Source organism: Anser cygnoides, chromosome 34 (assembly GCF_040182565.1).
Source record: "Anser cygnoides isolate HZ-2024a breed goose chromosome 34, Taihu_goose_T2T_genome, whole genome shotgun sequence".
Taxonomy (NCBI): domain Eukaryota; kingdom Metazoa; phylum Chordata; class Aves; order Anseriformes; family Anatidae; genus Anser; species Anser cygnoides.
Genome location: NC_089906.1, coordinates 1270546 through 1283400, shown reverse-complemented (window position 1 = coordinate 1283400; position 12855 = coordinate 1270546). Strand labels below are relative to the sequence as shown.

Below are 12855 nucleotides of genomic sequence, written 5' to 3'. Positions count from 1 at the left end.
TCTTCTCGGCAATGAAAAATCCTTCAGCGTCCGCCCGTGTCGGTGCCGTTTGTTACGGGGGGGGGGGGGGGGGGGGGGGGGGGGGGGGGGCGGGGGGGGGGTGGATTTGGGGGGGGGGGGTCGTTTCCTCCCCCCCCCCAATAGGAGCGCAGTGGTACGGCCCGGCCGCACGTGGGGCCCTTCCGGCGCCGCCTTCTGACGTCACCGCGCCCCTCCGCCTCCCCATTGGGCGGCGGCGCCGGAAGCGGAAGCGGCCGTGGCCGTGGAGACGGGACGCGGCCGGGCGGCGGCCCCGGTACCGGGGGGCGGGGGGCGGCACCGGGAGGGCCCGGGCGGGGGGGGGCAGCGGGGCCGGGGGGTGGAGCGGGGCGGCTTTGGGGAGAAAGGGGGAGGGAAGGGAGGAGAGGGGGAGGGAAGGGGGGGCTCCGGTAGCGGCGGGGCTCCGGTAACGGGGAGCTGGGGGCTCCGGGACCGGGGGGGGGGGGGGGGGTCGCGGTTCGGGGCCTTGCGGCCCGGTTCGGGAGCCCGGTGACGCCGCCCCCCCCCCCCCCCCCTCAGCCATGGAGGGGGCCCCCGCGCCGCCGCCCCCCCGCCCCGCCGGTACCGACACCGGGACCGGCCCCGAGGACCCGGACCCAGACCCGGACCGGCGGGCCCAGGAGTACGTCAGCCGCCTGCGGGGCCCTCCCGCCGCCCCCCCCGCGGGGCTCGACCCCCCCCAGGTGTTCAATACCCTCCCGGTGCCTCCCCCGGTGCCTCCCCCGGTGCCTCCCCCGGTGCCTCCCCCGGTGCTGCGGCGGCCCCCGGGTACCGGGGGGGGCACCGGGGCGGGGGGCGGCGGGGGGGGCTGCTGGCGCTGCCGCAGGAGCTGCTGCTGGAGATCTGCGGGTACCTGGGGGCCCGCGAGGTGCGGGCGGTGCTGCCCCGCGTCTGCCGGGCCCTGCGCGACCTCGCCCGCGACGCCGTCGTCTGGAGGCTGCGGCTGCAGCGCCGGGCCCGGGGGCGCTGCCCGTGCTGGAAGGTGGGGGCGGGGGGCGGGGACCCCCTCCTCGGCACCCCCTCCTTGTCACCCCCCCTTGTCAGCCCCCCTCGTCACCCCCCTCTTGTTGCACCCCTCCTCGTTCCCCTATTCTTATCCCCCCCTTGTCACCCCCATCATCCTCCCTCCTTGTCACCCCCCTTGTCACCCTCCTTGTTGTCCCCTCCTGTCACCCCTCATCGCCCCCTTGCCACTCCCCCTTCTTGTCACCCCCCTCCTTGTCACCCTATTCTTATTCCCCCCTTGTTGCCCCCCCGGCCTCCCCCCCTTTGTCACCCCTCCTTGTTGCCCCCCCCTTGCAATCCCCCCTTGTCACCCCCTCCCTGTCACCCCCCTCGTCACCCTCCTTGTTGTCCCCTCCTGTCACCCCCTCCTTGTCACCCCCCTTGCCACCCTTCCTCCTTGTTGCCCCCCCTTGTCACCCCCCTCCTTGTCACCCCCCCCAGCCCCTCTCCCCACCTGCATTGCCCCTTGGGGGCTGTGGGGTGCCTCATAAGGTGCCCGGTGCCCAATTCTGCCCTCCCCTCTTATTTTGCCCCCCCCCCTTTATTTTGCCCCCCTTTTTATTTTGGGTCCCCCTCCTTTAACTTAGGGCCCCCTCCCTTTAATTTGGGGCCCTTCCCTTTAACTTAGGGGGCCCCCCCTTTAATTTGGGGGCTCCCCCTTTAACTTGAGGACTCCCCCTTTAATTCCCCCCCCCCCGTGCCCCCCCCCAGAGGAAGGCTTCGACTGGGCGGCCGCCTGTGTGGACCTGGAGGAGCACCTGCAGCGCTGGGGGGGCGGGGGGGCCGCCATGGAGCACTTCTCCTGGACGAGGGGCACTTCGCCTCCGTCGACTCCGTCCTCCTGCTGCAGGTGAGAGCGGGAGAGGGCCGCGGGGGGGGGGGCGATTTAAACCGCGGGGGGGGCCCCTCCTCACCCCCCCCCATCTCGTGCCCCGCAGGGGGGCACCCTCTGCGCGTCGGGGGCCCGGGACCGCAACGTCAACCTGTGGGACCTGCGGCAGCTGGGCCAGGCGCCCGGCAGGGTGCTGCTGAAGGCGCTGGGCACGGGGCGCAACGGCACGCACAAGGTGGGACCCCCCCCCCCGATGCCTCGGTGACCCCCCCTCCCTCCAATTACCGAGGGGGGGGGCGAGCCCGGGGTGGTTTTGGGGACTGTCAGCTCCCCCCCCCCCCCCAGGGCTGGGTCTGGTGCCTGGCGGCCAGGGGCACGGCGCTGAGCTCGGGCTCGTGGGACAGCACCGTGAAGCTGTGGGACCTGGGAGCCGAGGGGCAGCAGTTCGGGGAGATCAGGTGACGCCCGGGGGGGCTGCTTTTTTTTTTTTTTTTTGGTGGGGGGGGGGGGTCCCCGGGGGGGGGTTTCAGGCCCGACGCAGCCCCTCTCGCGGCCCCCAGGGAGAAGGCAGCGGTGCTGTGCCTCTCCTACCGCCCCGACGTCCTCATCACCGGCACCTACGACAAGACGGTGACGCTGTACGACCCCCGAGGTGGGTCCCGGGGGGTGCTGCGGTGTTGGGGGGGGGGGCCCGGCTCTCAAACCCCCCCCCCGCCCCCCCCCGGCAGCCTCGCAGGCCCTGGTGCGGAGCTACAAACCCCACGGCAGCGCCGTGCTCTCGCTGGCGGCCGACGACCGCCTCATCGTGTCGGGCAGCGAGGACAGGACCCTCGTCGTCTTCGACCGCCGCGCCGGGGGGGGTCCTGCAGCGGCTGCAGGTGGGCCCTGAGCCCCCCCCCCGCCCCCCCCAGCTGCAGGTCAGGCCCCAAAATTTGGAGTTTTTGGCACTTTATTCCCCCCCCCCCCCCCAGCTGGAGAACTACCTGCTGTCCATGGCGTACTGCGGCACGCAGCTCTGGGCCGGGGACAACCAGGGCCGGGTCCACGTCTTCGGGAACAGCGGCGGCAGCTTCCAGCCCGCCCGGGTAGGGCCCTGCGGGGTTGGGGGGGGGCGGGGGGGGGGGGCCATAAAAGCCTTCCCGGCCCCCTCACGGCACCGTTCGGCTTCGCCTCGGCAGTATTTCGACGTCGGGCACCGGCTGCAGATCACGGGGCTCTGGCACTCGCCGGGGTCCCTTTACACCACGTCCACCGACAGGACGCTGCGGGTGAGGCCCCCCCCCCCGCCCCCCCCAACGCACGGCACCGGGCTGGGGGGGCCCCGGCATCCGTCGTCGTCCCCCCCCCCCCCTTTACAGGGGGCCACAGGGGGCGAACGGCGCCCGGTGTCTTGCAGGTGCACGTCCCCACGGACCCCCCCCCGCACCATCTGCTCCTGGACCCACGACGACGTGCTCAATGGGGTGAGGGGGGGGGGGGGGGGCTGCTCCTTGCACACGTGTGTGCACGCTCCCTCGCACGCTCCCTCGCACGTGGGTGTGCGCGCTCCGGCTTCCCCCTCCCAGCCTCTGCCGTGCTGTGCCTTGCGCAGGAGGCTCCCCAAGCACTGGAGCTGGGGGGGCCCCCAGGCAGGACCCTGGTGGTGCCCCCCCGCCCCCTGAAGCCCCCTCTCGTCCCCCCCCATCCCCCGTGGACCCCCCCTCGTCCCCCCCCAGCCCCCTGAAGCCCCCTCTCGTCCCCCCCCAGCCCCTGAAGCCCCCTCTTGTCCCCCCCCCCGCCCCCTGAAGCCCCCTCTCGTCCCCCCCCAGCCCCTGAAGCCCCCTCTCGTCCCCCCCCCATCCCCCGTGGACCCCTCTCGTCCCCCCCCAGCCCCTGAGGCCCCCTCTTGTCCCCCCCCCCAGATCAGCGTGGAGGGCGACGTGGTGGCAGCCGCCTCCGGGGGCCTCTCGGTGGAGGTGTGGAGGCTCCGGACCTGATGCGCCATCACGGCCCCGCGCTCACACTGCCACGGAGGGGGGGCTCCTGGGGGGGGCTCAGCCCCGCTCCCACCGAGCCCCCCCCAGCGCCGCCGACGTGGGGGCCCCCCCGAGCCCCCCCCGGCACGGAGGAGAGGCCCGGCCAGGGAGCTTGGTGCTGCTCGGAGCTGCTGTTTGTGTGCGGGAATTAAAAGGGACTTGGCTGGAGCTGGTGCGTGTCCCTCGGGGGGAGCCCGGGGAGGTTTGGGGCACCGCAGCGGAATTTTTGGGGAAAAAAACGCATTTCTTGAGCTGGGACATTTCGCTTCCGGGAGACTATTGTCCCTCAGCGGCCACCGTCCCTCCTTCAAGATGGCGGCGCCCAGCCGTACGGCGGCAGCGGAGAAAAGATGGCGGCGCGCTGCTGTACGGAGGTTGCGTGAGCAAGATGGCGGCGCCCTGCCTTACGGCGGCGGCGTGACGAAGATGGCGGCGCCCTGCCGTACCGGAGGCGTGGCCAAGATGGCGGCGCCCTGCCGTACGGCGCCGCTCGGGAACGGGCCCGGCGGCGGCGGCGGCGGCGGGGAGCGAGCGGCCGGGCCCATGGCGGCGGCGGGGCCGGCCCCGGCCGAGGCCCTGCGGGCCGTGCTGAAGCCGAGCGGACGCCTCCCGGCCGGGAGCCTCCCGGTGCGCGGCTACGACTTCGCGGGGGGCCCCGACCACGCGGCGCTGCTCCGCTCCTTCCTCACCACCGGCTTCCAGGCCACCAGCTTCGGGCAGGCCGTGGCCGAGATCCGGCGGATGGTGGGCTGGGGGGGGGGGGGGGAGAACCGGGGGGGGGCTGCGGGAGCCGGCCCGGGCCTCACCGGGCCCCCCCGGGCCTCACCGGGCCCCCCCCCCCGGTCTCACCGGGCCCCCCGGTGTCCCCCCCCCGCAGATCGCGGCGAAGCTGGAGCCGCTGAGCGAGGAGGAGCGGGGCCGCGCCGAGCTGGGGCGGGTGCCCGCGGGCGCCGTCGGGGTGCACCATCTTCCTGGGCTTCACCTCCAACCTCATCAGCTCCGGCGTCCGCGAGACCATCCGCTACCTGGTGCAGCACGGCATGGTGCGGGGGGGGCGCCGGGGGGCACCGGGGGACGGGGAGGGACCGGGGGCACCGGGGGGGCACGGGCCGGGGGCAGCCTCGTCTCTGAGCTGTGCCCGGGGCTCCTGGGGGGGGGTCGGGGGGGTCCCAGCGGGGGCCCTGCGTGGCTCCGGGGGGCCCTGCACGGCTCTGTGCCTGTCCCGAGGGGTCCCTTCAGGTCCTCGGGGGTCCCAGCGTGGTCCCCAGGGTCCTGCTGTGGTCCCAGCCCCGTCCTGAGGTGTTCTCCATGTCCCCAGCGTGGTCCCTGGGGTCCCTGCGCAGCTCCAGGGGTCCCTGCGTGGCTCTTGCTCTGTCCCCGAGGTGTCCTTGATGTCCCCAGGGGTCCCTGGGGTGCCTGCACTGCCCTGTCCCTGTGCCCGAGGTGTGCTCAATGTCCCCGGGGTCCCTCTGTGGTCCCAGCCCTGTCCCTGATCCATTTCTTGGGATTTTTGGGGTCCCGCCCTGTGAGCTCGGTCCCTGGGGTATTTTGGGGGTTCGGGGGGGCTCAGCCCTGCCCCCGAGGGGTTTCTCAGGTCCCTGCAGGCTCCCGGCCAAACCCTTCAGGGTCCCCGAGGTCCCCCCGGTGTCCCCGGGGCGTGCTGTGGGGTCCCCGAGGTGCTGACCCCCCACCCACACAGGTGGACGTGCTGGTGACGACGGCCGGGGGGGTGGAGGAGGACCTCATCAAGTGCCTGGCGCCCACCTACATCGGGGACTTCAGCCTGCGGGGCCGGGACCTGCGCCAGAACGGCATCAACAGGTACGGGGGGGGGCGCCGGGGGGCACCCACGGGTGCCTGGGGACACCCAAAGGTGCCTGGGGACACCCGTGTGTGTCGCCCCCCCCCCAGGGCTGAGCCCCCCCGCTCGTCCCCAGGATCGGGAACCTGCTGGTGCCCAACGACAACTACTGCAAGTTCGAGGACTGGCTGATGCCCATCCTGGAGCAGATGGTGGACGAGCAGGAGACGCAGGTGGGGAGGGGGGGGGGCAGGCAGGATCCCCCACCGGCTCGGTGGGGGGGCACCGAGAGGCCCCCCCCGGGGGCTGCGGGGTCCTGAGGGCGCCGGCTCCGCAGGGCGTGAGGTGGACGCCATCGCGGATGATCGCGCGGCTGGGCAAGGAGATCGACAACCCCGAGTCGGTGTGCTACTGGGCGCAGAAGGTAAGGGGGGGGGACAGGGAGGAGCCCCCCCAGGGACACCTTCCCCCCCCCGGGGGGCACCGCTCGGCCCGGCTGTCACCGCCTCCCCCCCCCTTCCAGAACAAGATCCCGGTGCTGAGCCCGGCGCTGACCGACGGCTCGCTGGGGGACATGATCTTCTTCCACTCCTACAAGCGCCCGGGGCTGGTGCTGGACATCGTGGAGGGTGAGTTTGGCCCCGTGGGGGGGGGGCGCGTGGCTGCTGGGACCCCCCCCCCTCCCAAAAAAAAGACTTTGGGGTCCCCTGACGGCCGCCTCGGCGCAGATCTGCGGCTCATCAACACCCAGGCCATCTTCGCCAGGAAGACCGGGATGATCATCCTGGGCGGGGGGCTGGTGAAGCACCACATCGCCAACGCCAACCTCATGGTGAGGGGCCGCGGGGGGGGCGCCGGGGGGGCTCGGGGGACCCCCCCACCCTCACCCCGCCGCCCCCCCCGCAGAGGAACGGGGGCCGACTTCTCCGTCTACGTCAACACGGCGCAGGAGTTTGACGGCTCCGACTCGGGGGCGCGGCCGGACGAGGCCGTGTCCTGGGGCAAGATCCGGATGGACGCCACGCCTGTCAAGGTTGGGGGGGGGGGCCCTGGGGGGGTCGGGGGGGGGCGTTGGGGAGCCCCCACCTCTCACCCCTCCTCTGCCGCCAGGTCTACGCCGACGCCTCGCTGGTGTTTCCGCTGCTGGTGGCGGAGACGTTCGCCCAGAGAGCCGACGCCTTCCCCGTGGAGCCGCAGGGCGACTGAGCCGCTTGTGGGGGGCTGTGGGGGGCTGCCCCTCACCCCGGGGGGCTGAGCCCCCACCCGGGGGGGGCCAGGACCCTCGCCCTGCGGTGCTGAGCGCCCCGTGACCTGCAGAGGGGGGGGCCCGAACCCATCGCGCGGGGGCCCCAGAGCGCGGCGCAGGGCGGAGCGGGATGGGGAGCGGGCGCGCTGCGGCCCCAGTGCTCCCAGTAAAACACTGCACGTACTCCACACCGTGGCTTTATTTCTTGTTCCTGGGGGGGCGCGGACGGACCCCCCCCCACCCCCGCGAGGAAGTGGGGGGGCTGCCCGTCAGGTGTCGGCGTCGCCCTCGGGCTGGAAGCCGTCCTCGCGCCACAGGTGGACGCGGCCCTCGGCGGCGGCGAGCAGGCAGGGCAGCGCGGGGTGGAAGGCGAGGGACTGCACCACGCCGCGGCCCACCGCCAGCGTCAGCGCCAGCGAGCCCTGCGGGGGGGGGGCAGGAGGAGATGGGGGGGCTGCCCCGCACCTGGGGGGCTGCCCCGCACCTGGGGGGCTGCCCTGCACCTGGGGGGCTGCCCCACAGCTTGGGGGCTCGCTCCGACTCACCTCAACGAGGTCCCAGAAGTAGACGTTGCCGTCCTCGGAGGCGCTGCCCACGTGCGTGTCCTGCTCGCTCAGCACGCAGTCCAGCCGGTACGCCGTGCTGCGGTGGCCGGTGTACCTGCGGGGGGGGCGTGAGGGGGGGTCCCAAGGCCCCTTGCAGCCCCACCATGCCCCCCCCCCCCGGCTCCTACTCGCCCAGCAGCTCCCCCGTGTCCTTGTCCAGCAGGCGCAGGGTGGAGTCGAGGCTGGCGGCCAGCGCGCACTGCCCGTCCTTGCTGAAGCAGACGCTGGTGATGGGGCCTGGAAGGAGGGGGGGGGTTTGGGGGGTCCTGGAGCCCCCCCAGCTTGCGTCCCGCCCCCCCAGCTCGCGTCCTGCTCCCCCCGTCACTCACTGCCGATGTAGTCAGAGTAGAGTTGGCCGGCACGGAGGTCGTAGCGGCGGATGCGGCCGTCCACGGAGCTGTGAAGGGGGGGTGTTAGCGGGGGGGGTGTTAGCGGGGGGGGGGCTGTCCCTGTGGTGTCCCCCCCCCGCCGTGAAGCCCCCCCCCAGTGCCTCACCCCGTCAGGATCTCGTGGTCGGAGAGCTTCACGCTGGAGACGCCGTCCTTGGCCTCGTCCAGGACCTGCACGGGGTCGGGGCGGCGCGAGCGGCAGTCCCAGCACCGCACGGTGGAGTCGATGGAGCCTGGGGGGGGCCGGGGGGGGTCAGAGGGTGCCGGGGGGGGGTCAGAGGGGGGCGGGGGGGGCTCTGGCAGACCCCCCGAGCCCGCTTCCTTACCAGACACGATGATGGTGGCCTCCTCATTGAACTGCACGCAGTTGACTTTCTGCAGGAAGAGAGGAGGTTTGGGGCTGTCCAGGGGGGGCCAACCCGTTTCACGCCCCCCCCCCCCATTGTGTGCCCCCCCCATTTCGTGCCCCTTTCCCTTCTCACCCCCGCGTGCCCCCGGTACTTGCGGACCACTTGCCCGGAGGCCACGTCCCACAGCGCCACGGTCTTGTCGGCGCTGCAGGAGCAGAGCTGGCTGTTGTCGAAGGACCTGGGGGGGGGGGGGGGGGGACACGAAACCCGGTCAGGGACTGTGGGGGGGGGGCTCCTGGCGGGGTGGGGGGGTCCCCGCGCCCCCCCCTTACCCGGCGGCGTCCAGCACCTCGTAGCCGTGGCCCTGGTAGGTGCGCAGCGCCGTGCCCTTGTGCGGGTTCCAGAGCTTCAGCGTCTTGTCGCTGCCGCAGGTCATGCAGTAGTTCCCGTCCGCTGCGGGGGGGGGGGCAAGGGGGCAGCTGACCCCCCCTGTGCCCCAAAATGAGGGGCACGCAGCCCCCACCTGCGGGACGCCCCCGCCCGGGCTCCATCCCCCCCGGCTCAGGCAGGGCCCGGGCCCCCTCCAACCCCCTGGGTCCCCATCTCCCCCCCAGTCCTGCTGCCCCCCCAATCTCCCCCCCCCCCGGTCCCCATCCTCCCCCTTGCCCCCCCGGTTCCCTGGGTCCCCCCCCCCGGTTCCCCCGGTCCCCGTCCCCCTCATTGAAGCGCACAGCCCCCCCGGCTCCCCATTTTCCCCCCGGTACCCCCCCAGGTCCTCCCGTCCCCCCCCCCCCCCCCGGTGTCCCCGTTTCCCCCGGTCCCCCCAGTTCCCCCCCTGTCCCCCCCGGTCCCCCCCCCGGTCCCCTTCCCCCCCCCCGGTGAACCGCATGGCCCCCCCCAGACCCCCTCCATCCCGGTCTCCCCGGTTCCCCCCCCGCCCCCCGGTCCCCCCCCGGTCCCCCCCCGGTCCCCCCCCGGTCCCGTTTCCCCCTGCCCCCCCCGTGCCCCCCGGTCCCACCGTTGAAGCGCACGGGCCCCCCCGAGCCCCCTCCATCCCGGTCCCCCCCCCGGTCCCCATCTCCCCCCCGGTCCCCCCCGGCCCCCCCCCGGTCCCCGTCCCCCCCCGGCCCCCCCCGGCCCCACCGTTGAAGCGCACGGCCCTCACGGCGCCCTGCCCGCACTCCAGGCTCCGCACCCGCCGCCGGGGCAGCTCGGGCGGCGGGGCCGGGGCTGGGGGAAAGCCATGGCCGCGGGGGGGGGGGGGGACACCGGGGGGGGGGGGCACCGGGGCGGGCCGGGCCCTTCCGGGGGCGGCGGCGGAAGCGGGAGCGGCGGCGGGGGATGGCGGACCCGCGGCGGCCCGGGAGGGTGGCGCGGTGAGGGGGGGGGAGATCCGGGACCGGGGGGGGGGTTACGGGACCGGGGGGGGGGTTACGGGACCGGGGGGGGGGTTACGGGACCGGGGGGGGCTCACGGCGCCCCCCGCAGGTACAAGCCGCCCGCCACCGAGAGCAACCCGGCGCTGGAGGACCCCACGCCCGACTACATGAACCTGCTGGGGATGGTGTTCAGCATGTGCGGGCTCATGCTCAAGGTGCGGGGGGGGCACCGGGGGGGGCACCGGGACCGGGGGGGGCACCGGGAACGGGGGGGGCACTGGGAGCAGCACCGGGGGGCAGTGGGAACGGGGGAGGCGCTGGGGGAGCACCAGGAACGGGGGGGGGGTACCGGGAATGGGGGGCACCGGGGGCACCGGGAATGGGGGGGGCACGGGGGGGGACTGGGAATGGGGAAGGTACTGGGGGGGCACCAGGAACGGGGGGGGGGCACTGGGGGGGCACTGGGAACGGGGGGGGCACTGGGAGCAGCACCAGGAGGGCATTGGGAGCGGGGGAGGCGCCGGGGGAGCACCAGGAACGAGGGGGGTACCGGGAATGGGGGGGCACCGGGAACGGGGGGGGTACCAGGAATGGGGGGGGCACCGGGGGGGCACCGGGAACGGGGGGGGCACCGGGAATGGGGGGGTGGCACTGGGAGGGGTACCAGGAACGGGGGGGGGGCACCGGGGGGACCGGGAATGGGGGGGGCACTGGGAACGGGGGAGGCACCGGGGGGGGCAGCAAGAATGGGGGGGCACCGGGAATGGGGGGGTGGCACTGGGAGGGGTACCAGGAACGGGGGGGGGGCACCGGGGGGGGACCGGGAATGGGGGGGGCACCGGGAACGGGGGGGCACTGGGAGCAGCACCGGGGGGCACTGGGAACAGGGGAGGCACCGGGGGGCAGCAAGAACGGGGGGGGGCACCGGGAACGGGGGGGGCACTGGGAGCAGCACCAGGAGGGCATTGGGAACGGGGAGGCGCCAGGGGAGCACCAGGAACGGGGGGGGGGTACCGGGAATGGGGGGGCACGGGGGGGGACCGGGAATGGGGAAGGTACTGGGGGGGCACCAGGAACGGGGGGGGGCACTGGGGGGGGCACTGGGAACGGGGGGGCACTGGGAGCAGCACCAGGAGGGCATTGGGAGCGGGGGAGGCGCCGGGGGAGCACCAGGAACGAGGGGGGCACCGGGGGGGCACCGGGAACGGGGGGGGGACCGGGAATGGGGGGGGCACCGGGAACGGGGGGGGCACTGGGAGCAGCACCGGGGGGCACTGGGAACAGGGGAGGCACCGGGGGGGCAGCAAGAACGGGGGGGGGCACTGGGAATGGGGGTGCACCAAGGGGGGACCGAGAACGGGGGGGGGGCACTGGGAGGGGTATCAGGAACGGGGGGGGGCACCGGGGGGACGGGAATGGGGGGGGCACTGGGAACGGGGGAGGCACCGGGGGGGCAGCAAGAACGGGGGGGGCACCGGGAATGGGGGGGTGGCACTGGGAGGGGTACCAGGAATGGGGGGGGCACCGGGGGGGGACCGGGAATGGGGGGGCACCGGGAACGGGGGGGCACTGGGAGCAGCACCGGGGGGCACTGGGAACAGGGGAGGCACCGGGGGGCAGCAAGAACGGGGGGGGGCACCGGGAACGGGGGGGGCACTGGGAGCAGCACCAGGAGGGCATTGGGAACGGGGGAGGCGCCAGGGGAGCACCAGGAACGGGGGGGGGTACCGGGAATGGGGGGGCACGGGGGGGGACCGGGAATGGGGAAGGTACTGGGGGGGCACCAGGAACGGGGGGGGCACTGGGGGGGGCACTGGGAACGGGGGGGGCACTGGGAGCAGCACCAGGAGGGCATTGGGAGCGGGGGAGGCGCCGGGGGAGCACCAGGAACGAGGGGGGCACCGGGGGGGCACCGGGAACGGGGGGGGGACCGGGAATGGGGGGGGCACCGGGAACGGGGGGGGCACTGGGAGCAGCACCGGGGGGCACTGGGAACAGGGGAGGCACCGGGGGGGCAGCAAGAACGGGGGGGGGCACTGGAATGGGGGGGCACCAAGGGAGGACTGAGAATGGGGGGGGGGGGCACCGAGAGTGGGGGGGGGGCACCGAGAATGGGGGGTGGCACTGGGAGGGGTACCAGGAACATGGGGGGGGGGCACCGGGGGGACACCAGGAATAGGGGGGTACCAGGGGGGTGCACCAGGAACGGGGGGGGGGCAACAGGAATGGGGGGGGGACCAGGGGGGACACCGGGAGTGGCACCGGGCAGGGGGGAGGCACGGGGAGGGGTGTCGGGGGGTGTCAGGGTTTGCCGGGGGGGGGGTTCAGGGGGTGCTGGGGGCACCGGGGGGGGTCTGGGGGATGTCGGGGGGTACCGGGGGTGCTGGGTTTGCTGGGGGGGTGCTGGGGGTGTTGAGGTTTGGTGGATTTGCTGGGGGCTCCAGGGGGTGTTGGGGTTTACTGGGGGGGCCTGGGGGGTACTGGGGGGGTCCGGGGGGGTGTCAGGGGGTACCGGGGGGTGCCAGGAACCTGCCCCCCCCCCCCCCCCCCCCATCCTACCACCCGGTCCCCTCCCGCCGCAGCTGAAGTGGTGCGCGTGGATCGCGGTGTACTGCTCCTTCATCAGCTTCGCCAACTCCCGCAGCTCCGAGGACACCAAGCAGATGATGAGCAGCTTCATGTGAGTGCGGGACCCCCCCGGGACCCCCCCCCCCGGGATCCCCCCCCCGGGGGCACGGGGAGCACCCACACCCCGCTGAGGCTGCCCCGTTCCCCCCCCCCAGGCTCTCCATCTCGGCCGTGGTGATGTCCTACCTGCAGAACCCGCAACCCATGTCCCCCCCGTGGTGACAGTGGCCCCCCCGTGGTGGTGATGTCCCCCCCGTGGTGACGGTGGCCCCGCCGTGGGTGCTCCTCGGTGCCCCCCCCCGGGAGGGCCGCGTGCCCGCGGGTGGCGTCGGGGCTGTGGAAATAAAAGGGCAGAGCTGCGGCCGTCGGGGCTCCGCGTGCCTCTGTGGGGTGGGGGGGGCTGGGGGGGGAGAGCCCCGGGGGCTGGGGGGGACCCAGGGGTTTGAGGGGACCCCTGGGATTTCAGGGTACCGGGATCTGGGGGGGAACCTGGGGCTCGGGGGGGCCCTGGAAGGGGGCAGACCCCCAGGGACTGAGGGGGATCCCCGGGATCTGAGGGGTCCCCA

General features: G+C 74.6%; 3 protein-coding genes across 3 annotated transcripts; 2 read left to right on the top strand and 1 right to left on the bottom strand.

Moving 5' to 3' along the window:
* Nucleotides 1-198: 198 nt before the first annotated feature.
* Nucleotides 199-7126, top strand: LOC125181717 (uncharacterized). The gene is given in 21 exon segments (XM_066986459.1): nt 199-295; nt 559-1021; nt 1756-1894; nt 1983-2111; nt 2222-2334; nt 2418-2528; nt 2605-2754; nt 2848-2961; nt 3055-3144; nt 3273-3339; nt 3746-4063; nt 4204-4635; nt 4769-4831; nt 4833-4934; nt 5591-5712; nt 5829-5925; nt 6030-6116; nt 6216-6321; nt 6421-6534; nt 6601-6725; nt 6803-7126. Coding segments are annotated over 20 exon segments (3036 nt in total). The 5' UTR covers nt 199-295; nt 559-560; the 3' UTR covers nt 6899-7126.
* Nucleotides 7120-9527, bottom strand: WDR83 (WD repeat domain 83). Its single transcript, XM_066986457.1, is given in 10 exon segments — nt 7120-7360; nt 7484-7598; nt 7672-7780; nt 7873-7940; nt 8039-8165; nt 8259-8307; nt 8415-8520; nt 8615-8735; nt 9426-9503; nt 9506-9527. Coding segments are annotated over 10 exon segments (948 nt in total). The 3' UTR covers nt 7120-7207.
* A 25-nt stretch (nt 9528-9552) lies between these two features.
* On the top strand, nt 9553-12652 carry WDR83OS (WD repeat domain 83 opposite strand). Its single transcript, XM_066986458.1, has 4 exons — nt 9553-9658; nt 9771-9876; nt 12244-12341; nt 12445-12652. Exons 1-4 carry the CDS (start codon nt 9624-9626, stop codon nt 12509-12511), a joined length of 306 nt encoding a protein of 101 aa, XP_066842559.1. The 5' UTR covers nt 9553-9623; the 3' UTR covers nt 12512-12652.
* Nucleotides 12653-12855: the final 203 nt, after the last annotated feature.

Excerpts from the sequence above, each read along its gene's own strand:
- WDR83OS (XM_066986458.1), top strand. The coding sequence starts at position 9,624 with ATGGCGGACCCGCGGCGGCCCGGGAGGGTGGCGCG. Across the intron at positions 9,659-9,770 it reads CGGCCCGGGAGGGTGGCGCG|GTACAAGCCGCCCGCCACCG; the intron begins GTGAGGGGGGGG and ends CGCCCCCCGCAG. Across the intron at positions 12,342-12,444 it reads CAGATGATGAGCAGCTTCAT|GCTCTCCATCTCGGCCGTGG; the intron begins GTGAGTGCGGGA and ends CCCCCCCCCCAG.